This window comes from Diadema setosum, chromosome 1, assembly GCF_964275005.1.
Source record: "Diadema setosum chromosome 1, eeDiaSeto1, whole genome shotgun sequence".
In the NCBI taxonomy this organism is placed as follows: domain Eukaryota; kingdom Metazoa; phylum Echinodermata; class Echinoidea; order Diadematoida; family Diadematidae; genus Diadema; species Diadema setosum.
Window position 1 is genome coordinate 36644735 of NC_092685.1, and position 26886 is coordinate 36671620.

General features: G+C 39.5%; 1 protein-coding gene across 1 annotated transcript; it reads left to right on the plus strand.

Annotated features, from left to right (window-relative positions):
• Window positions 1–283: 283 nt before the first annotated feature.
• Window positions 284–26051, plus strand: LOC140230064 (alpha-soluble NSF attachment protein-like). The gene is made up of 8 exons (XM_072310274.1): window positions 284–450; window positions 7208–7287; window positions 12887–13003; window positions 14288–14468; window positions 15420–15567; window positions 16340–16450; window positions 20070–20120; window positions 23625–26051. Exons 1-8 carry the CDS (start codon window positions 359–361, stop codon window positions 23721–23723), a joined length of 879 nt encoding a protein of 292 aa, XP_072166375.1. The 5' UTR covers window positions 284–358; the 3' UTR covers window positions 23724–26051.
• Window positions 26052–26886: the final 835 nt, after the last annotated feature.

The window sequence follows — 26886 nt, forward strand, 5'->3', positions numbered from 1 at the left end:
TTACCGTACACACGCAACGTTAGCTTCTGATCCGATTCATTCCGATCCGGCCCGCGACCTTTCTAATGCAATAACTGTTGTAGCATAGCAGCACGCGCGCAACCCATATTATAATGTATAAATGCGTGTAATCGGTGTGTGTGCGCGTCTATTCTGCCAAATGTAGTGAACTCTTATTATGAGCTGTCTCTGTGTGTGTGTACGTACCGGGGTTTCGACAACACGCACGTTTCACCATACACAGAACTACGTACACTGACATCATATCATACGATCGCGATCTACATCCTCCGACAAGGGTGGAACACGGCCTTTTTACTTGATAAATAGTATCATAAGCTCCCTACATTCCACCAAAATGGCAGATAACGAAGCTAAAGGAAAGCAGTTTATGGCAGAAGCCGACAAGAAGCTGAAGTCCTCACAAGGATTCTTTGGTAGCATGTTTGGGTAAGCAAAACCTCTATACGTTGGGCCTATTGTTAGGTTCTAACGTTAGTGATTCACAATCAGCTGCTTCATGATCATCATTCTATCCATATTAATATTACAGTGCAGTGCTATGCTATATCACAACTAACGTTAAACTTGTTGTTGTTCATACGTAGGCTAGTGCCAGTGAATCTATAACAACGCAGAACAATAACAATCTAATGTAGCTAAGGCCTTCTTGACTTACAGTACACTATAGTGATAGTGCAGTGTAGTGAGCAAATTGCAGTAATTATATTATAGGGTAAGGGCACCAGTATTCGGTCAGGCACCGGTATTCGGTCACTTATCACTAGTCACCAGCCAGTAAGTTCAACTGTCACAACACACGCAAATCACACTAATTCACATACTTGCACACTCATTCACAACAGGAAACTCCCTTAGCCCCCTCCAAAAATCCATCCAAAATCCCAAATTCTACCGTCAAAAGTGCAGAATCGGCGCTACTTTCCAAAAGCGCGCGCGGATAAGGCCCAGTTTTAAGAGTACGGGTCGCCGAAAAAGCGCTAAAAATCGGGAAATACGCCGTTCTCTCGCGGGATTTTTCGCTTATCGCAAGCTTGGAGTGTAATGGTATCCTCAAAAACGCAAAAGAAAAACAAAATGTCCGTACGTGCCGATACAGTGTCCCAATGTACAAGGGTTGAATGCAAGTGCCGAGGCCCCAGTATTCGGTCACCAATGGTCGCCGCAACTTACCCGATGCAATTTTGCGCCAACAAGGTAGCGCGCGCGCGCGTTTTTCAGCTGCCTTGAACACGCATTGACTTTGAACGCGCACATCGCGTGACCGAATACTGGAGCCGATGACCGTATACTGGGGAATTTTCAAGGTGAAATATTTCGCGATTTTGTGCAAATCTGTGAGATATTTAACGAAATGAAAGTTGAGATTAAAGAAATTTGATATATTTCACATACATTGCTGTAGATATGATGTATGTATGTATTATTTTAGTTTGAAAAATATTGCAAAAAAGCTTTTAGTGACCGAATACTGGGGATGTTACCCTACTCCAAATTGGGCATCATCGCAGCAATGAATTTCACCATTTTGTTTGGTCAGATTTAGGCCTACTCAGACTCAGAGTAGGATGATCATGTAGATCTTCTAACGTTATATAGTGGGGGTCCATCCATATCCACAGCCCCTTGCTTGCCTTGGCCTTTATAACCTCTGAGCTCTGCCAAGGAATTCAGAAGGAGGACACTACGGTTTCGCTGCCATATATAGGCCATGTTAATGTACACAGTTTAAGCAGCGCCAGCTCAGTCAACACAGCGCATAGTTCATGTCGCCCCAGAACTCACCAAGAATGCCTGCCGCTCCACTACTCATTTCCTGATTGCGTACAGAATATTGATATCTCGACTATCGGCTGTGCGATCGCAGCAAGGAGAGAGCTAAAAATATCTTGGCCTCTTCTCTCTCGGGCTCTCTCCACTCCTCTATGCGCTTGCCAGGTCTTACCTCCTTGCTCATTAGCTGAGCTATGGCTGCATTCGCATTGGCCGTGTGTACTGTGAACATTGTTGTGGCTCACAGCTGTGCATCGCCAGCATGCACAGCACGTGTAGTCACTGCATGCTATCCCCGCTCTCGTAACCCGTTTGTATGTACCCTCACAGCCTCGCAGCTGCAGCGCACCACAGAAGTATCGGCTAGGTCGCTTGCTACGGAAATCTAACATTTTCAACATTGACCTATGCACTTCAAACATCCTCGCATATACATTGCACATACTCGCACACATTAAAAGTAGTATCAAAACAAGATAAATCGCTCGAGAATTCACAGAAAAATACCACGAGGATGAAAAAAAATTGCATGTATGACCAAAACTACTCCTTTGATGACATATTCCTGGCACAGATTGCCGGAAAATTCCATAATAAAGGACGAAATCATACGGAAAATTTACGTCATTTTCTGATAAGTCACAGGAGGTGTACTTGGTATCAACGTAAAGCTTATGAATGGAAGAAAGCGATGATGTCATTTTCAAAAGGCATTGTGGGAGAGCAAGCCGATCAATGGGGGAAAACCTTTCATAGTTGAAGGCGATGGCAAACTGATCACCAACCGATACTGCTGTGGTAGGGATAAACGGCATTGTGCGTGCAGTGCGCCGAGACATGACGTCATCGCTCATGAACGGTGGGAATGCGAACTGTAGTGGATGAGGTTATAAAGTGATCATCGGCATTGGTTTGTCTGTTTAAAAAATAACTCAAAAAGTTGAGTACGGATTAGAATGAAACTTGCATAATAAGTCAGTATTGACCCAAGGAACACCTCATTCAATTTTGGTAGTGATCCAGGAATTTTCATGGAATTTTTAAAGGATTTTTCATCTTTTGGCATAAGGTCAACGAACTTGGGGTTCAAGCTGTGCATACTGATTGAGGTTTACATACGTGCACTAAGGCGCATAATTTGCTCGGGCAAGGTGCTGTGCAATGACATTTATAAACAAAATGCTTCTATTTTGGGAAATTTTGTGCATGTGTGTTCTGCTGTGTATAAAGGGAGGAAATGAGTTGCTGGCTAGGCAGAGGTCTGTGCTCTCCGAGTGTGCTTTTCTAGTGATTCTTTCTTGATCTCATAAAGCAATGAAATTCTATTTGAAGACGAAGTGCTAGAATCTTTTCGGCATCTTTTTTGGCTGTGTATAGTTACCGATTCATGGGCAGCTGCTACATGGACACACATACACACAAAAGCCTCACCCGCATGGGTGGTTTGCGCGATTTGTGGGGGGATCGGGATGGATGAAGGAGGTATAAAAATATTCAACATAACTGTTGTGGCTAGCTAAGCCAGGATGTTCAGAAATGGAAATTATTGTATCACAGACTTACTGCCCACTTTCTCACACTTTGCGCCATAATCATGGCAATTTTCTGCGATGCAACATTATGAATGTAAAGCTCAATAATCGTGCAGCGGAGAGCAAAGGCACGCGATATCACGATTGCACAGTGTTCGATTTGTCAGCTACGCAGCTAGAAGCGCAGTGAGTGAGGCGGGGTTTTAGTGACCTTATCACTTGACAAACGGCGTTCCACACAGCAAGAGAAGCTCGCCAGCTGCTCAGTGCATGGTGGTTCATGGGATATCACCATGGAGTACAGGGAATGAGGTACCGATAATATAGGGCCGTAAAGTGCATGATTGCCGAAGATTCAAGCCAGGCCTACGTACACTAAATATATTAATAAGTCTACAGTGGGCCCATTCACAGCACAATTGGGGAACATCAGCTGAGTGACGTACGCCTTCCAGAAACATTTCCAGTGCATGTTATTTTCATTGGATAATGTGGCTCAAACCTCTGAGTTCAATAGACAGGGCACTATGTATGTTTTTCAAGCTGTCTTTTTTTATTTCATGCTTTACACAAAAAGGCAACCAACAACAGATAGCTTCCATTCACTCTGCTGTGCAGACTGTGCGATCTATCTGCCCACATTTGAGTTCAGCAGTTGGAACATGACTGCTGTGTTTTGTAGGTGAGCAGAGTTCAAAGGCCGTTTACCCAATAAAGCGTGCAAAATGGTATATGAGGGGAATAAGTCATGAAATTGGTATGTGAGTTTCACTCACTCCTAGCTCTGTGAGTACCATGGGTATTTAAAGATATACATATTACATGCCAAGTTTTGTGATCTCTTACAGAAAAAGAGGAATTCTATCCTGTTTCCTACTTGCGGTTGTCCGTCAAGTTAGTCCGCACAGCAGAGTGAATGGAAGATATCTGTTTGTCGTTAAGCCCAGGGGCCAACTGTATTACCAACCGTACAGTTATCAAGAGGCCACGGAACAAGCGGCAGATTCATCTGAGGTCCGAAAACAATACAACTTTACAAAGATCCCCTGTCTTCTAGTTGCTGTTTATAAATCAATATGGGTACGGTGCATGTACTTCACAGTTTTACATAGCAAATTTGAGACAGTGTGATACATCCTGCGGCTGTCGTGATATTCAAGTCAGTCCTACTGATTGAATTCATTGTTGAAAAAGTGGGTCAAGTCTGTTGAGTGCACAAAAGGGAGGTCCTTTTATTTCTGACCCCATGCATGTTTCACCACAGACTGCACTAATTTTTGATACGTTGTCATCCTCAGTGGCACATGACATCTTGGTGTGACCTTCAAGGAGCAGCATGTGGTTTTACTGCCACAATTATTTCAAGTACCTAAGAATTTGAGGAAGACAGGTTTGCAATAACACCATGTGTACATGTACAAATGTATGTAGCCCTTGCAGGGACTGTTGCATTGGCAGAAGAAGAGCCTAATAAGAGGAGAGTTAAGGAGGGATGTGACATAGGGAACATGTGAGGAAGGCAAATAGTGACAATCAAGGGGCAGCAGAGAGCTGGAAGTTGAAGTTGCCTTAGTGGAGATAAGAGAATAGAGGACATATTGTAGAGAGAGCTGTAGTAAGGAAGAATAGAGTGGAAACCAGGTAAATGATTTGTAAATCATTGAAAGGAGAAAGATGACAGAGAAAGGAGGGGGAGGGGAAGCAGTTGATGGTTGGAAAATCATGGAGATAAGAGAGAGAAGTGAAATAGCTGTGAATTTCTGACAGATGCTTAATGATACAGAGGAAGAGAAATAAAGTTGGTGAGCAATGTGGACTATGGAACATGGAATCAAAACAACGAAAGGAAGAAGTAAAAGAGGAAGGAAAGAGGTAAGTTGAGGAGAGATGGGACCTACAGTGTGCTACAGTGTAAGAGATAGAAAAGAAGAAGATGAATAAAAGCCAAGAATGTGAAAGGGGGGATGAGTGGATGTGGGAGGAATTGCTGTGGGAGAGAGAGAGTAATAATTAAAATTTCGGTCCAAAAAAGGGCTCCTGTGGAAGAAGGAAATGGGAGAGAATATAAAGTGAAATTTAGTCCTGGAGGGGAAAAAGAACTAAGAAATGATCACAGTAAATAGAACAAAAATGTAAAATGGTGTGAAGTGGACCTGGAAATGACTGTTGGGTTGTAATGAAAGCAGGTACAGTGTCAGAAAAGAGGAAGGAAAGAGGGAAATCAGCAAGAATTAAAGGACAAGTTCACCTTCATAGACATGTGGGTTGAGTGAATGCAGCAATATTGGTAGAACACATCACTACAGCTTGTGATGTCACATGTGTACAACGATATAAAGAAAGAAGAAAGAAAATTCAACATATTTTCACTTTTCTCGCATAACAAAAGAACATTCGACTTCTCTCTTTCAGAAGGCAGGGGGAATAATATTACCCTTGACATACGTCAGTAACAACTGGAAGAAATGTGCACTTTATTTAAAAAAATAAAGTTTTGTGAAATTCTCCTTTTATTTTCCTTATACTGTACGAGCTGAAATTTTCGCGGTGGTTTTATTTTCGCGAATTTCGCGAATCGCCTTTGAACCGCGAAAATAGCAACACGCGAAAATAACAACGTGCGAACAGATAAGCACAGTTAGACCTCGCAACCGCGAAATTAACAACACATGAAAATGTTCTCCTAGTAGCAATTCGCGAAAATATCTGTACGCGAAAATTTCAGCTCGTACAGTATCGCTGTACACATTATGTGACATCATACACTGTAGTAGTCTTCTCATCCAGCAGTGACTGCGCAGATACTTTAGAGTTTCATAACTTTGGAACAGATTGTCGGATTTTCCCCAAACTTTCACTGATGTGTTCTACTAATATTGTTGCATTCACTCAATCCACATGTATATAAAGGTGGACTTGTCCTTTAAGGTACAGTATTTGTAAGAGAAAGGAAGGTGCGGAGTGAAAATGACTGAAGAGCTTGGGAGATCTAGTTAAGAAAAGCTAAGATACTCAAAGTACTTAACGTTTCAGGCAAATTGATTGTCCCTCATCAAAAGTAAGACATTTACCTAAAGAGGAGGTGAGCTTTATATTGAGGATGCAGACCTGGTTTGGAGATCATCGGCCAAAGCGAGCAGAGCAGCAGGTGTTGGCATACTTAGTGGTGCATTGTGATCATTGATGAGAGTCTTATCCACGATCACATATGTAGTCCCCTATTTAACTATATGAACATTGCTAAGAAGGTTATACAATTTAGCAGTAGCAGAGTATTTCATTTAAATAAAAGTAGTACACTTGCTTTTTTTCTGGGGGGGGGGGGGATGGGGGTCTAGATTTTTTAAAGAAAATGTGCAACCCCATTCCATACTCCAAGATATGTTCTTGAAAACAAACGTCATGCTAATAAAGTGCATTTTAAAGTGATTGTATGATCATGATAGCATATTTCAAATATTGATCGACTCTTTGTGATCATTGAAGATAGTGCTGTCAAAAAAAAAAAAAAAAAAAAACTAAAAAAAAAGATGGTGAATTGCAGAGTATTATACATTTTTGCAAAATGTGTAGACGATATTGCATGTCAGATGTAGAAATAGTAAACATTCTTCCCTCTCCTGTTGTACAGGTGTGACATTTTTACTCCAAACTTGTGAAATTTGTCTGCAAATTTTCAGTGAAGCATTCCATGACATATCGTAAATGTGCCATGTTTGAAAATTGATTTGAACCAAAATCCCAGCTAATCAACCAGTTGTAGATCTCAAGGGTGTTTTATGCCAAAGTTGTGTCTCTGTTTCTCAGCTGCAAGGTGTACTGTTTTTTAAAAGGCAGCAGTCATAGTAACCTGTTTTCTTGTCTTTTTTTGTGGTGGACAGAGGGACCCAGAAGCAGGAGGAGGCCTGTGAGCTGTATCAGAGGGCTGCAAACATGTACAAGATGGCCAAGAAATGGCAAGGTGAGACTGGATTCTGTGTGCCATTTTACAGAACCCCTTGACAGGAAGTGAAACTAAGATTGCTGATTGATGATGTCATGTTTCTGTGTTTACACCTTTTGTGCACCTGAACTTTTATGAACAACAAAACATTCTCTCCCAAGTCCTGCTGCTTACACTGTATTCCCACATCCATACAAAGTTCATTGACTTGTCATCCATTTGCGTGTTGCACCATAGATCACTGTAAATCATAGTAACAGGCTATTGTTTTGTGTTACCTGAGTGTTCACAGTATTTTAATTTGTCATTGTTTTGCAGTCATAACAAGACCTAGCTTCTGTAATTGGATAATTCCTGTTTTCTATGGATTACCTCCCTTATGTAGTCAAAACCAAACTAAAGCACAGGAAGTGTTAAGATGGAATGTAAGCAATTATCACCTACTTATCACCAATATATGCCCCCCCCCCCCCCCCGAATCTGAATTACATCTATTCATAATCCACAATGTAAGCAGAGGATGGTAAGTGCATGCATTATTGCATATTAGACAAATGTTTCATTCGCATATTATGATACAGACAAAAAAATATTAAATCCATTTGTAAATTTCATTTGATTCAATGAAAGGTCAGGTGCTTTTTACATGTATATTTCCTGCAAAAACAGACTTTAGCTGTATGCTCAAATGTTGCTAGGCAACAGGACATTGCTTTGAGTGAAACCTGGGGCCCGTTTCATAAAACTTGTCATCAGTGACAACTGCCACATTTCTATGACAAATTTGCTCTCAGCCAGTCAGATGCAAGGATTTCAGTAGCTTGTCACATCTATGACAACTTGTCACTGATGACAAGTTTTATGAAACGGGCCCCAACTCAACTTTGTTGTACATAAGTATTTGATTATGTAGTTGTTTCATGAAATGTTTATAAATTTTCATACTGTTTGAGATCATGTGAAGTGAAGATGATATCACAGAAAAAGAAAATTGTGAATACACTTGTATCATGGTTTGTGAAGACTTTGTGTGTAGACTAGAACAATATGTCTGACAATTACAAAAGCACTGATATTCAAGTTGTGAAACTGTTCATGCTGTAAAGAATTATAGTTTTGGTCGTAAGGTAGTCTTCTTGACTAAGCCTTTGTGCTCAAGAGTATATTATTTGACACTGCTGGGATGTTCTTATTTTGTTTTCATTTTTATAAACAGCTGAATATGATATGAGGGAGATTATTTGTCTTTTGAATATCTGAAACTGTGTCTGAGTCTGATGTGTGTAGAAAGATCAAGGGTGATAAAAATTTGCAAGTTGTTATGGCAACAAAGCTTGATTTGTGAAGGGGGAGATTTCCATGTTTGATGCATGCATAAAGGAGTGCTTCATTCAGATCCACTGTGGATCACTAGAGTGTTGAGTTGTGTGAGGACTACTAGTATTATACATGTGTGCTGCTGCAACTCCACTGCGGGCAAGGTGTGGTGTGATGTCAGATGTGGGCAGGAAAACCTAATTGACATTGGCGGGGAGAGAGAAGGGGACGACTGTGCCAGGGTCGGCCTTCCTCTTTGAAACGAGATGGACTAGATGATAAGGGTGCATCTACCATCCTCCAAGGGGAACGGTGGTTGATACACCTCAGTTTCACCCCCTCTCCTTTACCCCCACCCCACTCTAATCTGTAATATGTCTCTTGCCTTTGTACATCATACATTGATCTATTACCAAATTTCCTATGTAACTGTACCTGGTAAGAAACTGAGCCATCACATACAATATAGTGTTGATAATAATTTTGCCTCACTAACATGTCAAAAAGTTGGCTAGAAGTGGAAGAAAAAGTCAACCCCTTGATGAATAAATAATTTAATTCTAATGACAAGTTTGAAAAAAAAAATTGCACTCTGCATATAATTCTCAAGCTTGAAAACAAAGTATGCAACAAATCTGTCACTGGCTGTGAAACATGTTCATGAGATACAAGCTGATAAGCTAGACCTAATCTTTGAAGTCTGAGGATTATCTTGGGTCCCTATAGATTTGACTTAGAGAAGACTGGCTGTAAAATATTGAAGCGAACAATCATGGAGCTACCAAAAAGACAGCTCCATGGAACAATATCAGCATTGCCTCAGCGGTAGATAAAACCAAAACTAAAACTAATTGTATTGCACAGCAAGATTTTCTCACTCCCCCTGGTGATGTTGCCCGTCACTTAGATAGAAACAACTCTTGTGCCAAAATCTAATCTCCTTGTTAGAGCACTACAGATGTATGAATTTTTGATCATGTATTACTATCAAAGGGATTTTGTGTCCCCTCCCCCTTTCCCTTCCCATGCCTCACCCTCACATTTTCTTTCCCCTTTTTCTCTTGTTTTGAATGAATTGTTCTCTTTAGGTATAGGTCTGTTCATAATTATCATTTGCAGCTCATGTGCACATACCCCATGACCTTTCTTTTTCCTCAGTTGGTTATAATCCCTCTTTACTTGTTTTAAAAGCAACATAATGCATTGGCTTGCCCAAAGTAACAATTTATGGAATTCATGATTAATTAAAAATATATATACAATGCACATATGCATACATGTACATGTAGACCAGAATGGCATGTCATTGTCAATTAACGCATGGAGAAGGATCCATTTCATTGTTTTGCAAAGAATGCATTAATGATTTTGTCTATTATTATTGCCAAATACTAGGCTTCAATTAACAATTTGTTGATGTCAGGTGAATGTGCTGGCAAGCATTATATATAAGGATTACCTAGGTACATCAATGATCATTGCATCACAGATCTCTGCTTTGTAACTCTACCTTGTGCCTGTTGTCACAAATGACCTAAGCTCATGCACACAGTGGAACTACAAACTGGCGTAGTGTGACATGTCTGCAATTTTCTCTGTGCGGTTCATTTGTGGAGATGCAGTGATATTTAAGAAGACTAGTCATATTCAGGTTTGGTTGCCAGAAAGTGCCAACATGCGTTAACAAGAAGAACTTACATGAATATCGTCTATGAAAATAAAATAACAATTTGGCATTTGATAACATGATTTTGGTTAGGGAGACAACCTTTAAAAATACATAAAATTGTCTCGTTACTTGTTTGGTTATTGCACGTCATCAATTATGTCATCTGGAAGGCTAGGCAAAGATCGATGATATCACCTTTTTTTTTTCCTTTTTTTTTGTGACTGTAATCATGTTCTCAGCAGGAATTGGAAAGTCACTTGCCCACCCGAGGCTCCAAAATTCAGATTGCTACCTCTCACATTTACAGTCTGTATGCAACAAAAAAATAGAAGTTTGCGATAAACCGCTTATTACAAGTTTGTGCATACCCTATCTTAGAGGTGTTGTGACTGGCAAAAAGTGCAGAATATACTGGCTTTTTTTTTATTACATTACCCAATTTTAAGATAGGTTAAGCAGTTTACCCTCATGTCATGAAAAAGAAATTAACATCTCATGAAGTAAAGTTGATCTTTCCTCGTTTTGTGCCTCAAAAATTGTACGTATAAAATAAATTGCTAATTGGTTGATTAGGAACATTTTGTTCCATTATATGTTTGCCAAATAGTTCCTTGCCAGCATCTGCCAGATACCCCCTCTGGCATTAAGAGCATGATAATCATGCTGCTGATTCAAGTGCACTCTGTATCTATCAGATGTTAATTTGCTGTCGATGTGTACTGCACTGCATTCTGATTCTAATCAACATGCTACAAAAGTTATGTTGTCATGCCTAGGAAAGAATAACCTTGAGTAGTACTGTACGAGCTGAAATTTTCGCGTACAGATATTTTCGCGAATTGCTACTTGGAGGACATTTTTGCGTGTTGTTAATTTCGCGGTTGCGAGGGTCTAACTGAACTTACTTATTTGCGCATTGTTATTTTCACGTGTTGTTATTTTCGCGGTTCAAAGGCGATTCGCAAAATTCGCGAAAATAAAACCACCGTGAAAATTTCAGCTCGTACAGTAGTACATGTTCTGCATTTTCTGGCCGTGCACCACAGGAATGCCCTCATATTTGTAGGCATAGAATTTAAGTGTGCATGGCTATCACTTATGTAGACTTCACTTTAACACATCACAGAATTGGAGCGTAAGAGTGGCAATCAGCATTGTGTGTGAAACAAGGCAAGTAATTAAGCATATCCTATGGTAGCAAAGAGGTATGACCGCTGAATTAAAAGCCCCCACCCCCCAGGGACCTGTGTATGTACCGGTAATCACAGATCGAGGTACACATCAGCTCTTGTGTGTTAATGCGTACCTAGTGATCGAATTTGCCAACCTGTGTGTGTGTGTGTGTGCTATGGATGCTAATTACTGCATGTATGTTAGAGGAGTGTGTGTGTGTGTGTGTGTAGGATTGTCAGGGGTTCATTTTTTGTAAGTGATGTCTTCACGTGACTTCCAAACACCATATCATCCTTGTCAACTGTGAGTTGTCTGCCTGAGGTACAATACATATAGCTACAGCCAGTCAATAGGAAAATCTTTTGTGCCTTGGACATTACATAAAGTATGATACAATGTAGTCACCATATTACAATGAGGACATTGTTACTGCTGTAGACATGTTTAAGTTGTTTATCTGTACTTGTCATTTCGTTGGGTTTCTGAGCTAGTCGCAGTTTCATTTTCATTGTTGTTGTTGTTGTTAACATCTCTTATGAGAAAACCAAGATGTACAAGTGGAGAGAGAATACAAAACACTGCAATAACAGATGTTTTGGCAAACTCTGCAGTTTTGTTTCCTCTTTATCCGAGAGAAAGAACAAATTCAGAAGAGTATCGGCTCTGTGTTTTTGTCTACATATATCTAATAGTGATGTTTCCCATACCACTGCAGTAAAGTTTAAAATCTGAATTTGCTGTAAAGTCATCATTCTGAACAAAGTTCACTGTGCAAGTGTATGCAAGTGTGCTTAAAGTACTGTACATGTAAGTTTGATGCCACATGTGTGTCCTGTTGGGGTATACTTACAATACTGCAGTATGTAGCACACAGACAGCAGACAATGAAGATACAAAATTTTAGAATTTGAGGGTGGATACTGTAGTGTATGAGGCTAAGACCTGCTTCAGATATTGAGAGAATCTAAAGGCAGTAAAGCAACTATTCAAACCATGAAGAATTTGAAGATAACAAGGAATACATGGAGAACCCATTGTAAATTTTTAGTACTAGCATTATGTTTGCTGTCTCAAGATACATGTAGCTGTTGTGAGGAATTGTTATGACTTACCCTTTTGGATATTGGTGCATAAAATCTGTGAAATTTGTCATTTCAGAATAAGACTAAAACAATTCATTCAATCCACATCATGAAATAGTACATTATCTGTGTGTTTTTGTTACTTAATAATTGAGAGATATTCATGAGAGTTACAATATATTATAATATGTCCCAAGTACCAGTGTTCATGAATGACAGCCTAAGCAGATATTGATTTACTTACAAATCCTCAAAGTTTAATTACCCAGTGATACTGTGACTATTGTGTATCATGCACAGTGGCTTACGGGATCATTAGAATACTGGGCTTCTGCTTCCACTCTAATTTTTGTTGTTTTGTTGTTTTTATTGACAGAGGCTGGTGATGCCTTCTGCCGAGCGGCCACTGTGTCAATCAATTTGGACAGCAAGCATGAAGCAGCTACGAGTTATGTCGATGCCGGCAGTTGCTACAAGAAGGTCGATCCTAAGAGTGAGTTCCATGAAAATACGGTGAATGTGGAGAAACATACTTTCAATACAAAGCAAAATATTATAGTGTCGTGAAATTGTTGCAAATTAGAGCCAACAGCCTTTTTCGCTGCCTGAAATATTCACAAATTGCCACTGGCATTCATTGCAAGATTTTGCAAATTGTATTTTTGAGCACATTTGAGCTATTGTGCAACAAGATGTGGTAATTTGATGTGTGTATGCCATTGTATGGTACTTCAATACTATACTAACATATATGTGACCTGCTACAACAAAAGGATCCAAAAGTCAGGGGAGTTTGATTTTCTGGAAATGGCGTGACTTTATTCCCTTACTCTTCCACTTTGATTTCGCATATAACATGACTCATAAAAGTACTCGGTTTCAGAGACATTGATGATTTTATGAGAACAAGTCGAGTGATCTACACTAGGAAATCAGCATTTCAAGAAAACTGCCTTCAAAATTTTCTTTCCGACGCAATCATGATCAAGGGGAGGTAAGACAGTTTTCACCTCTTGACCATAAAAGGTCTGCTCAAAGCAACATCCGTGATGCTCATTCAAACTTAGCGCCAGTGGTCTGCGCATGACCAATTAATAACCAGGATGCCACGCACTGACCAATAAGATCACTCCCTCGTTGCTAGGGGTAGAGTCTATCAGTGACACTAAATCCAAATCTTCTGACATGCTTTTGTTCCGTTGACAGTTGGAAAATCATGGCCCAGAAAAACGCTTAAATCTTGCCCTTCCATTGATCATTTAGCTTTGAAATTTTGGCAGATGATAGACGAAACATTAGACTACAACATTATGCCAAAAACAAATTCGATGGTTTTCAACAATTTTGATGATCTGACTTCAAACCTTATTTTCTCGGCTCAGCCGTCAGCGACTTTTGGATCCCTTTGTCGTGGCGAGTCACATATGGTCTGACAGGGATCTGTTCAATGCAATTGAAATTTCTCGAGAACTACCAATTAGCTTGTGTAAATAATAATAATAATAATAATAAATAGATATTGTATTGTCTCTTATCATAGCCAAAGAGGGAGACAGATCTGTGGAAAATTTTGGTCATAATTTCATCCACGTTCTGGGGAATTTTTATACATCCATGGTTGTTTTGTACAGTATTGTACAAAGAGCAGTGTAATTTATTCATTCAGTGGTGTATTTACCTGGTATTTTGAAAGGCATGTATCCACACTTTGGATTAGACTCAGATCTGGGAACATACATGCTTATGAAATACTCTGTGATTTTTGTAAACCGCACAGAGGCAATATCAGCTCTGCAGCAGGCCATCGAGATATACACAGACAAGGGGAAATTCACCATGGCTGCAAAGCACTACATCAGCATAGCGGAGATCTTTGAGAACGACCTGGTGGAGCTAGACAAGGCCATAGAGAACTATGAGAAAGCTGCAGACTTCTACAAAGGGGAAGACTCAAATAGGTGGGTGTGTCCATGACACTGCAGGGCCCCATTTCATAAAAGATGTTAGGATGGAAACTCTTGCTGGAATGTCAACTTCCAATAGCAACAGCCAATCAGGAAGCTGGTTCTTTGGGTTGCTATGACAATTGCCATTCCAGCAAGAGTTGCTATCATATCAACTTTTTAATGAAATGGGGCCCAGAACAGTTTCATCACTTAAAAAAATAAGTTAATAAATAAAAAGATTATATGATGTATACTTCACATTATACTCCTCATATGCTGTGCATATTTGGCTATATGTGTCCGTGCATCCCAGATCTTGTATGCATATATCTGGAGAGTCCCTTTTGGTGAATTTTATGAACACTTACTGATGGTGTTCCACATAAATGTGCTGATTATAAAATTATGGTCAATATCCTTCAGGATCAGAGGTCTCTGACCTTGGTGTAAAATGTCATTTTCCAGCCATAACTCCAGCTAGGGAAGTTCAGTTAAAATTGTATTTGGTAAGATGTGTAGAAAAAGTTGGATGTAGATGTTTGAGCTTGGTGCTTCATGCAGATAGTGCAAAATAGATGAATACAAACAAAAGATAAGTCTACCTTGCCGAATCCTACTAAGAAGATAGACAATCCATGGAAGACTAAGAAGAAATCAAATTACTAGTATATGGACTCAAAGTTCATGTAAACTTATGTGCTGTACTAGTGCACCATGAATGCATCCCACACGGGATCACTATTTGCAACTGTATCTTTATAATCTGTGGGTAATAAATTACAGTCAATTTGTTTCTCAAATGAGGGGCTTGTAAAGTTCCTAAGGACCTGTGCTACTAAAGACAAAGGAAAAAAAAAAGAGAAAAAAGCCTTCACCTGAACAACATCCTAGACTGGGTCCACATAGAATTCAGTTGTAACCTGATATGTGAATTGCTCTCTATCGCCCATTTGCTGCCCACAGTTCAGCTAACAAGTGTCTGCTGAAGGTGGCCATGTATTCTGCACAGCAGATGAACTACTCCAAGGCCTGCCAGATATATGAGGAAGTTGCTTCATCAGCATTGGAGAATTCCCTTCTGAAGTACAGCGCCAAGGATCATTTCTTCAAGGTCAGTGGGACTTCAACGAAAATGAGGCCAAAATGGGGGGACCATTGCCAGTCATATATGATTACGAAAGCTTTTACAAGCAAAACAATTTTTTTGACGTATTTAGTCTCGATTTGATGTTCTTTATTATCCTTTGTGTGTGAAAGTAAATCAGGACCATGATTCCAAACAACCTTTTAACTATCACGTTCAGCAAATCATAGTCTTGATGTGCTTTCCAGTAACGTTTTGTTCAACCCTTGATGCACGTTTCTCACCTAAATGGCTTGACTTCTGACAAATCCACTTTCCTTGAGAATACACCTGTATGGAGCTGTCCCTCAGATTAAACATAAATGAGGTCCTGTGTGTAAGAGAATCATGCACCCTGTACAGGTGTAAAAAAAAAAGATCCCACTTCATTCACTCATCACAAAGAGCAGGTTGCATAACCTCAATGGAAAATGAAAGCAAGCTAACAAACAAACAGCTTGCATTCATGTACTTGTTTGAATGCATGTACGAGTATTAAGAAACTTGTAAAAGCAATCAGAACTATTATAAAAAGAGAAGAGTCTTGGGAATTTTTTCAAACACTAGTATTGATGCTGATTTATTCACACTAGATTTTGCTTTAGGTGCACTCAGTGAAAAAAAAAAAACAAACAACAAAAAACAGGAGACGTGGTTCTCTATGAGTTTGATTGGAAGGTGCATCTTTATATGGAAAATGTTGATAAATCAGTCAGGTTGGAGGAAGCATTGTTTTCTCTGTGCTTTGATCACAATGCAGGCGGCCCTATGTCACTTGTGCATAGATCTGCAGGACACCCAGATAACCCTCCAGAAGTACGAGGAGTCCTTCCCAGCGTTTGCAGACAGTAGAGAGTACAAACTTTTACAGGTATGGTACATGCTGTTTCGTTTTATGGTTTGTGTGTGTGTGTGCATGTGGAGGGGTGGGGGGTATGGGCAGAACTTTTGCTTTGTTGATCTTGTGCGCAGTTGCCAAAAATTTTGCAAGGATCAGTTTTCATAGCACAAGACATCTCCGAGGAATACTGTAAAACCAGAAATTTTTGCGTGCATGTAACTTGTGCTAATTTGGCGAGGAGCAAAGATTCACGAAAGTAAAATGCACGCAAAAGGTTTTGTCTACCCAGTGCATTGAATGCCACTGGCAATTTGTTAAAGTTTCATGCCACAAAAGAGGCTGTTGGCTCCAATTTGCAAAAGTGTCATGCTACGACGGTTTTACAATACTTTTGACTTTTTTCTTTATTCGTGGGTGTACAAGTAGTGGAAATACTTCCACACCAAGCATTTAGTTTGACTGGACCAGTAACACTGCTTTCATGGTAGTTGGGGGTGTAATGTGATGCGAGTGCAGGTGCACACATATGTGGGTGTCTGTGTGTGTGAAAGTGCCCATACGTGTTTTGGGGTCACGTGTGTGTGTGTTGGTGTGTAAGTGCATCACATGTGTGGATGTGAATGTGTGTGTATATTGTGTGTGTGTAGGAGGGGATGTCCCATGCTTGATGGGGAGGAATAAACGAGAAGAATGACTCACTTCTCAAGGCCACATGGAGGATACATGGGACTGGGTACAGACTTGTCAGACATGGGCACTATCAGGTGTTGCAGACTGTATGCCTTGCCCCTGCTGCCTGCTCTTTAAAGGAGAAGTTAGCACCCAGCTAGAAAGTCATGCTTAAAGGATGGTGAACGAGACATTAAAATCAAGAAAATCATACAAAAGAAGGTGTCAAAGCAGAGGGAAATGTCTGTTAAAACAGATTTTTTATGTGACTTTTTAAAATATATTCGTACCACTGAAAAATCGCGAGTTAAAACTGACTGATTTTACTTCACCAATTTTCGCTCCAGAACGGCCGTCTTTTTCGGGGCTCTAAAATATGACGTCATGACATGGACGAACGTACCCTTTACGATCGAGTGTGCAGCGCTAGCTAGCTCTACATCGAGTCCGCCATTCATAAAGCACGTAGTTCTTTGTGAGCGGATGCAATACAATACTGTACCTTGCCTGTCTTTAGTCGCATCTGCTTTATCGGCAGAAACAGCAGGGTAAAATGTACCGTTATTTAAAAAAAGAAGAAGAGATGAATGAATGAATAAATAGATAAATAGATAAATAAATAAATAAATAATAGCCATAATAATACTAATAATATAGTCTGAAGCAACGTCAGTAGCGAACCGCCGAGTCCCCGCCGGAAAGCTAGCTTGGTGTGTATGGTAGCCCCACTACATATCGACCACATTCTTTTAAACCGACCGCGTATAATTCGCGCACTGAACACTTAGTACGCACTTCGTCTGCGCGCAAAGCACATAAAAATGGATCGGCTTTGAATGTAGATGAGGATGGTGTGGGAAAACGCAATAATTCACTGTTCATTAATGGTTTTAATCAAGGACAAAATTTCGAATGAATATTTTCACCGAATCGTAATGACAGCACAATGTAATGTCTATGGAAGTTCCTAAAAAGCTTCGTTGACGTTTTCTACAACACGGTGTTCAATACAACTCGGTTTGCGTGCATTGTCAATGCAAAAAACAGCGGTCGATCCTGATAACGCGATTTACCGCGGGGAGCTGAAACGAGGCCACGCTAGTTCGTCGGCGACATTTTTGCACTGAAACTTCGAATCGAAAAGGGAACAACGGCATTTGATAGAGCTGGATTTTCTCAATCACGTAGGTCAAGTTTTTTACGTGAATTTCAGTGTTAGATATTCTTATCAAGCAAATAAACATTAGGCCGTCGATGAGTAGTAGGTCCAACCCTACATAGGCTACTCCACTACGTAGATCCTTACGTTAGCTAGGTCAGAGTTCTTGTTCTACCGTATCGTTAGGCTCTACTACTGTACTAACTAGGCCTATTAAACGGTTACTATAAGCCATTTAAGAGTAGAGACTGAGGCGCGAAACCGCAAGTAGAAATTTAAAAAGGTATACTTCATGGTAATTCGAAGGAAGATGGATTCAATAAGTGAAATTATAACTCACTTTTGCTTGATAGAGTAAACAAGACATGTACAGATACCTCGGTGCACTCAGGCCATCATGTGGAATTCACGCTTTCAATGCGAACCACGGCTCGCGCGGCGGCGTGATACAGAGCGTAGCTTAGGTGCAAAGTTAGCTAGCGGTAGCGTATCACATCAGCGAGCGCAGGGCTGATTCGTCCATGTCATGACGTCATAATTTTGGTCACCAAAATTTCGCCATCAGATCGGGTTCAGGTGGTCTAAAAAGGGCCTCAAAACACCATCTCTCAATCGTTCTAAAGACATTTTCACCTTCTGAAAGTTAACTATTCATATTCCTAGAGACTTAAGCTTTGCAGAAATATATAAATCACTTTGTTTATGAATACCGACATAATTTTCTTGTTCACCATACTTTAAAATTGACTAAAGTTATGAGTATTTTAATATGCATACACAAGTCCTTTACTGGCATCAGCTGCTGTAATTTCAGAGTTAACAACAACAACAACAACAACAACAACAACAACAACAACAACAGCAGCAGCAACAGCAGGAACAACAACAACAACAACAACAACCAACAACAACAACCAACAACAACAACAACAACCAACCAACCTGACCAGGAGGGTCACATGTTAAAAGATGGAATGATTGAACGGGATTCTGTAACTTTCCTGGCAAATTCATGTTCATGATGTCTGTGATTTTGTCTTGTTTTTTTCTTTTCAGATTTGCTAAATTTCTAAAGGCATTTGCTTTTCATTGATTGAATTGAGTAGAATTTAAGGATAAGGATTTTTATCTTCAGTCAATGAATTGATGGCGATCAGATTATTTTCTTTCCCTTGCTTTTAATCCATTGCTTCCATGATGCATGGCTACTCCATAAAGTTAATACATGCTACAAGCTGTTCCCGGTCAGCAGATGGTCAAAGAAAGAATATTTCAATGAGGGACATGCTGAATTAACTACCAAGAAACTTGTCTGGCTGATAAAACTTGCTGTGATGATGAGCTCTTTTGGGGTATTGTGAGATCAAAAGAGTGAAATAATTTCTATCGCATACATACAACTTCTATTCCAGATTAACCCTCCCTGGTCAGTAGTGGGTAGGTAGAACGTTGTATAGTGATCAGTCATATTTTCCAACAAGCTGCATGCGATTCGCTCTTTTTGGAAGATCAATGGATACTGCTGTGGCCTGATTTTTCAATTATTGATTTAAAATCAAATATATAACATTATGTGGCTACCATGATCAGACGTGTTCTCAGATTGCTTTATATACCAGGTACTGTCAGCTTATCCTTCTGACTAATATTTCATATTTTCAGTGTTACCCAAGTGATGTCGTGTTTTGATAGCGTTATTTCCACATTTCTTAATGCATATCAATGTCTTTTTCAGAGAGAAAATTGACAGTTTCTGCAGGTGTATGAAAACTATGTTTTACTTATTTATATCTTTGCATTTCTCACCACCTACTACTGCAGAAATTGATTGGGGCTTTGGAGGAACAGAATGAGGATGCCTATACAGAGGCTGTAAGTATTGCTGCAGAGACATCAGGGTTTTTTTTTTTTGGTTTTTTTTTTGTGTGTTTGTTTGTTTGTTTGTTTGGGTTTTTTTTTTTTTGGGGGGGGGGTGTCAAATAGATGCAAAAATCAGTTTTGAGATGTGATATTCCAATGGATTATCTACAAACTTTAAGACTTGTTTACTTCAAACATTCATTGTTGTCATTAATTTCCAGTATATGTGTGTATGTATATATATATATATATATATATATATATATATATATATATATATATATATATATATAGTTTTGATAGTGCTATTACACTTCTATCTGTCTTACACAAGGTCAAATGTGTTCTCTGGTTAAGCAATGATGGTAGCTGTGCTTTCTGTAAACATTGACCAAAATTGCACTGACATCATTCACCTATTTCATGTTGTCATTAAAAGCAGGGTAGTCCCATTTATAGCCAAACAGGCCTACATTCTAAAGAAGCCCTGCAGCAGATGCATACTTACACGCACAAAACAAAATGAACAAACAAGAATCTTTGCACAAGAAGACTCCCATAATGAGGATGGAAGGATATTTGTTGTTGTAGCTTATTCTTTAAAAAGCATCATGGTTGCAAGGTTTAAAACTGTGTTTCAAAGCAGTTTATGTAGATTTCTTTTCCAAAAGAAAATCATCAGAACTTCAACTGTTGTAGAGCAATACTCAACCAATTAACCTTTTCTACTTTAGAATGTCTGATCGTACGTGGCAAAATGAGACCTGTTATGTATTTTCATCAAATTTGATGTTGCAGCATTTTTCATGCAGTCAAATTCCATGTTGCAGCATTTTTCATGTGAGATGCTACATAATGTATTAGCTGCTTATTCAGTACTCTGTGCTGCATGTCACTATGCACAACCCACAAAAAGACAATTGGCTATGTGCCAAATGGGATACAAGGAGATTGTCTCAGTGAGTCATGCAAGGGCTGTCTATCTGATTCATGCATGTATTTTTAAATGCATGCCACTACCAGGGAGGTGGAAGAAAGATGGAGATGGCACTCTGAGAGCTTCCCTCGGAGAAAAAATCAAGTGGTCTTACACCGATTAACGTCTTGAAATCCAACCCTCATTCTGTGATAAATATGTCAAAATCTGGCCTTATCGGTCCACCCATCACCCTCCGGCGCACTAGAGTGACGCAACATGATCTCCTTTCCAGGCCTTCCATAAACACACGCTCGTAAAAATCGGGCTTTGAAGCGATGCGTGGCACCGACAATATGACGTCATATTCAAAATTTTGGCAGTCTATTACATTCAGTGAAAGACGTCCCCCTTCGAAAGCTACAACTTATGGCTCAAGAATTGGGTCGCGTGGTATGTCTATACCTTTCGCTGGTTCAGCAGACTGTGCTGAGGAGATTGCCGTTTGAACCAGCGAAATCGGTACACAAACAACGGAGTTACTGAGCAGTAAGTTTTGTGCGCTAGAGATGTCATCATATTGTTTCTGTATCGATTATGAGAAATCCCGCACATTTCCGCAATTTTTTTATAGTTAGAGAGGTAGGCCTGACCTTGATCTTCAAAATGATATAAGTTACATGAGCGTGTTCGGGCGTGTTTTCAAACAGTTCGAGTGTAAAAGTAGTGCTTCATAGAGACCGAGGCGGTTTTTTTTTCGTCTGCACCCGAGCGAGCTGGGGCTTTTCAGCGTACTCGTCGGGTTGTTGTAGGGCCGCCGCGTAGGCGTCGGGACAGCGTTCGTTGCCGTTGTTTCGGTGAATTTGAGTTACTAGTAAATACATATTGGAATGGAAAGTTGAGTGTTAAAAAGTGTAAATTAGACATATTAGCCTTGATTATAATAATTTTCCGTAGAGAATTAAAGATGATATCTATAAAAGCCTAGATGTATGATGCTGTAAGTATATTTTAGGGGGAAAAACAGAGCTTAGTATACAGTGTTTCGCCTCACTCTCCCTCGATCATTCATCGGTAAATACCGGTAATCGGCTTGACTCTACCCCATGCTAACGTCACAAAAAATTGAATTAAAAAGTAGTAGAGTATACCTCTGGAGCTAGTAGAATCTAACGTTTAACAGTGGTTAGATTCTAGTTTGTGAAATACTAGAGTCTACTAGCTAGGACTAACATTAGGTATGCTTTTGCTAGGCAGCGTACCTGAGGTGACGCTGCGCTATTAAACAGTGTCCTGAGCCTTGCCCTTGCCTTGGCCTCCAATTTCCAAGCCAAGGCCCAACTAACTTTCTGAGTTTCAGTTTCAATTGCAAATCAAATTTCGTTAAGTTGCTGTGTCAATGTGATTTTGAATTTGCTAAAAGCAATTCCTCCTCAACAAACTCGTCTCCGTCAAAATCACGATCGCCAGAACCACCACCACTGTACACTGCTTACACCACTGCTTTACAGAATACACTCTATGAGTTCTGTGCTTACACCGTAGGACGCCATTTTATTCCCCGACCACAATGCATTTCGCGTCGTGATTTCCGCCACAAGATTTACGACTTGCAGTGCGCCGAGCGTGAGTAATGGGATTACGGGAGGGGGAAAAAAACGCTGTCGGGGCCACGCACGACTTCAAAGGAAACTCAGAAGAGCACACTCCATCTTTCTTCCACCTCCCTGCCACTACACAACTTTAGGCATGTAATTCTCCCTATCGCATAGAAATGTAAACATTTCATCACTGGTGGTCGGGTTGATGTGCTGGTCATTTATACACTTTGTGCTCATGAATGAGGTGATCTTACGCACCCATGCCCAACATGTGGAGGTTGAGCGGGTTCACATTTTTAGTGCTGACTTGTTCACCTTCCAGTTAAATGCAGAATTACTGTGCAGCAGGCATGGACAGGCCGTATATGCTGTAAATCGCATCCAATTTTCTGTTTTTATCATGACTATAACATTGTCACTTCACAATGGACATGCATTTTTATAGTATATAACTTGATATTATCTTTCCCCAACATGTAACAGTTGCAGAGAAAATCTACAGAACTGTGATAGTTTGGAGATAGAGATAGTGCTCTATTTATTTCATGTATGATCAAATAGAGCTTGCACTGTGCCCTGGCACACAGCATTGTCAATACATTATTATGTAATAAGTAGCGCCACCGCCGTTTGAGTTTTTACAACTGTATGCAGTGGGAAGAATTAATATCGCTTGTTGAAGGCCTCTCCCTCTCTCTCTCCCCTCTAGCTTCACTCCCCCCCCCCCCCCCACACCTCTCTCACCCCACCACCAACCCCCCCCCCCTTCCCCCATTAATCTCACATGATTTTTCACTTCTCAGCACTGTATTATGATATTGTTCCTTGTAGGTGAAGACCTGCAGGTGAAGATTGTTGAAGACCTCTCCCTCTCTCTCCCTTCTAGCTCTACTCACCCCCCACCCTTGTTCCCCCCCCCCCCCCCCCTCCCCACCTCCCCCATTAATCTCACATGATTATTCACTTCTCATCACTGTAACATGATATTGTTCCTTGCAGGTGAAGGAGTATGACTCCATCTCCCGGCTAGACCAGTGGCTCACCACCATCCTCCTGAGGATTAAGAAGAGCATCAGCAGTGAACCGGACATGCGGTGAAGTCTGGACCAGTGGGCCCAGCAATGCAAGCATCCCTAGAGTAATCTATCACCACCCCTATTACAAAATATATCCACCAGTTACGTCATCACATCATCAACAGACAATGCTCCTTTTAGTAGGCTATGCTAAATTAGAGTAGATTTGGGGGAAAAAAGAAATAATGAGACGAAACAATATCAGCCATGATAAGAGTAATGGCAAGCTAGAATTATCCAATTTTTGCTTGTTCATCTCTTTGTAACCTTCTTTCCTCCAATATGCTCTCTCTCACCCAGTAATACATGATATGCAAAATAAAATCTACTGGAGCTGGCATTAAAAGAGCTGAATACTTGGCAAAATACTGACAAATTCTGAACCAGCAGCTCTGTGGTAGAGCACCAACGTTGTGTTTGGACATTTTTTTTTTCAAAAGAAGAAAGAGATGATGAATTTTCTTTTATTCTGCTGCATAGCCCTACATAATACAAGCTACACTATTGTATATATACATATATTACAACTGTATCATGTGAGATATAATATTCTATTGGCAACATCATAAGCCACTGTGATTTGTATGTTTACCGTAGGTTCTCGTAGGGTTAGATCCACCGCTATCATATTTTACATTAGTGTACTTTTGACGTTATTCTCCATGTAAATTTTTGTTTTTCTTCAGAGTTTAGTAACTTTGATTGTATTTGCTTCTATTGTAAAAATGTGAAGTAATATCTAATGTGGACAGTCAGTAAACTCATTCTGTTTTTAAGTGGGTCAACACCATGAATACTGACAAGCAATAATACAGAGGTATGGATGTAATCCCCAGTTACTGGAAGTGGTAGCTTGTTCTGCTGTCCCTGTGGGATTCTTACTAGTTACATCCTCTATGTGTTAGTATGCCAGGGGATGTGACACTTTACACTGCCTGTGTCATAAACTGTGATTTGACATTGATTTGAAGCAAAACACAGCTCCTTTACCTGATACATCAGCATTGGATTGATGGTCAAGGGTTGAGATAACAGAGCATCAACTGTCCAATTGCAATCCAGAATAGAGGGTAATTCATTAAGCAAGGCAGCCATCTTTTTTTCTTTGTTTATTTGGTTGTCTGTTTGTTTTTGTAAATCACTCAGCAGATATTATCAAACTCATTGCTTAATAGTCAAAATATGATATTTAACACCCTCTTAAGTATGAGGGTTTTGTCTACTTACCAGAAATGTTTAGTATTTGATTTTTTTATTTATTTTTTTCCCATTTTTAATACACAACATGATACTGGCAAGAAAATCAAAGACAAGGAAATATTATGATTGTTAGGGTTTTTTTTCTGTGCAAATTAATATCATTTCTAACATTTTCAGAAGGCCAGAAAGATAACATGCAAATTCTTTTTACCTGAATTGGTTGAAAACCTTATTGCATGCATATTTCTAGATTAACAGCTGTACAGAGAGTTTACCCTTTATTCACACCATTGGAAATAGAGAAAAGAACTTGTTTTCAAGCTTTCCCAAATTATACATATTTATGCTTCTTGTGCTATGCACTATGCAATAATTGCATTTTTTAAGGTTGTGCTTCACTTGTGATAACGAAAAAAAAAAAAATATTGACAAAAGAAAATCACAAGATTCAATGGAGGTATTTGAAGTTACCCTACCCTACAGGAAGGAAAATTATATGTGTACATCAAAATGATAGAATGTATTATGGATGCACTGACATCCAGTTTGATGCGAAGATCAAGAATTGTACAATTATCATGACTTGGATGTAGCCATAAGATTTACAGTATTGAGACATGGACTAGACTTGTATTTGAAATGAACAAAAATAAACTTCTTTGGCAGTGAAATGGATTGATTTCTTGCAATCATTTATTCCCCCTTGGGTTTCCATGGCAACAAAAGCGTGTTAGCAAAAATATGAATTTTCAGACTTACTGCTCCAAAATACACCCGGTAAAAGATTTTGTTTGTTTGTTTGTTTGTTTGCATGTGTGGAGCTTTACCATAGGTATCGTATGGTGTCCTGTAACAACTCTTGATAAGACAAATGTTTTTTCTTCCTGCTGTAATTACTGGTTAACAGCCTAATTAACTGTACTTTCACATCAGAGATAAACAAGTTTGATGTTGCTCATGTGTATCAGTGCATGTATTCATTCGCTCAAGTCCATACCATGTCACAACAGCATCGTCATGTTAGCAGTCGTATCATTGATGCTTGATGGGCAAAGTCTATGATAGTTTTTCCACATTAGGAGGGGCAGGGGTAGAACTGAACTTGGGGATTCATTATCATTTGTATCATATTATGTTCATTTATGTATGTGTGTCTGTGTGTGTGTGTGTGTGTGTGTGTGTGTGTGTGTGTGTGTGACACAGAGATATAAAAGAACTAAGAAAAATTTAATTCTGCAAAAGTGAGTCTTGCCAAGGCATGAGAGGTTAACTGAAGTTTTGACACAATCAATGTACAGTGAAATTCACTGGGCTTTTACTGCACATGTGGTAAGAAGGTCGATGGTAGTTCTCCCATAGTGACATTTGTTTTCATAAAATAGTATTGATTCTTAAGTCTCCTCATATGGAGACAGTTTTGATGTACTATTTTAGTGAAGTAGTTGCCTTGGTGTTATATAGTTGTTTAGGTGTACACATGCTCTCTCATATGTTTTGCTATTCAGATTACCTTCACAGGAAGTATCCTGTGTAATTCAGGTGCATAGTAAGTCTCAGATATAATGAGATGGGACAAACCTATATCCTATTCAATGACTTGACGGTCAGTATTTAAAAGAGAAATAAGTATGTAGTCTTTATACATATTTGTATTCCTGTTTATCCATTGAGTATTACAGCTTTTGATTTTGAAACTGATTATTTCCCACGATGCAAGTCAAGTGATTTGTTCTGGACTGATTCAGGAATGTTTTGTGACATGCCATTGAAAGTGAGCAAAAGAAAAAAAAAAGTCAACTCGTTAGACCAGCCATGTCTCCATTGGCAGTACATGTATTACTATACTAAGATGGCTAGATTTCTAAGGAATACAACATCATTGTGTAGTGGTTATTGTTATTGTTGTTTTGGGGGTTTTTTTTAAGCGGTCTGCAAATGTGAAATGGAAAAATGATCTTGGCAAACTGCTTGTTAATGTCAAACCC

Bases quoted from the DNA above. Each gene is read 5' to 3' on its own strand.
- LOC140230064 (XM_072310274.1), top strand. From the start codon at position 359: ATGGCAGATAACGAAGCTAAAGGAAAGCAGTTTATGGCAGAAGCCGAC. The intron at 451-7,207 runs GTAAGCAAAACC...TGTGGTGGACAG, and splicing joins TTCTTTGGTAGCATGTTTGG to AGGGACCCAGAAGCAGGAGG. The intron at 16,451-20,069 runs GTATGGTACATG...CTACTACTGCAG, and splicing joins GAGAGTACAAACTTTTACAG to AAATTGATTGGGGCTTTGGA.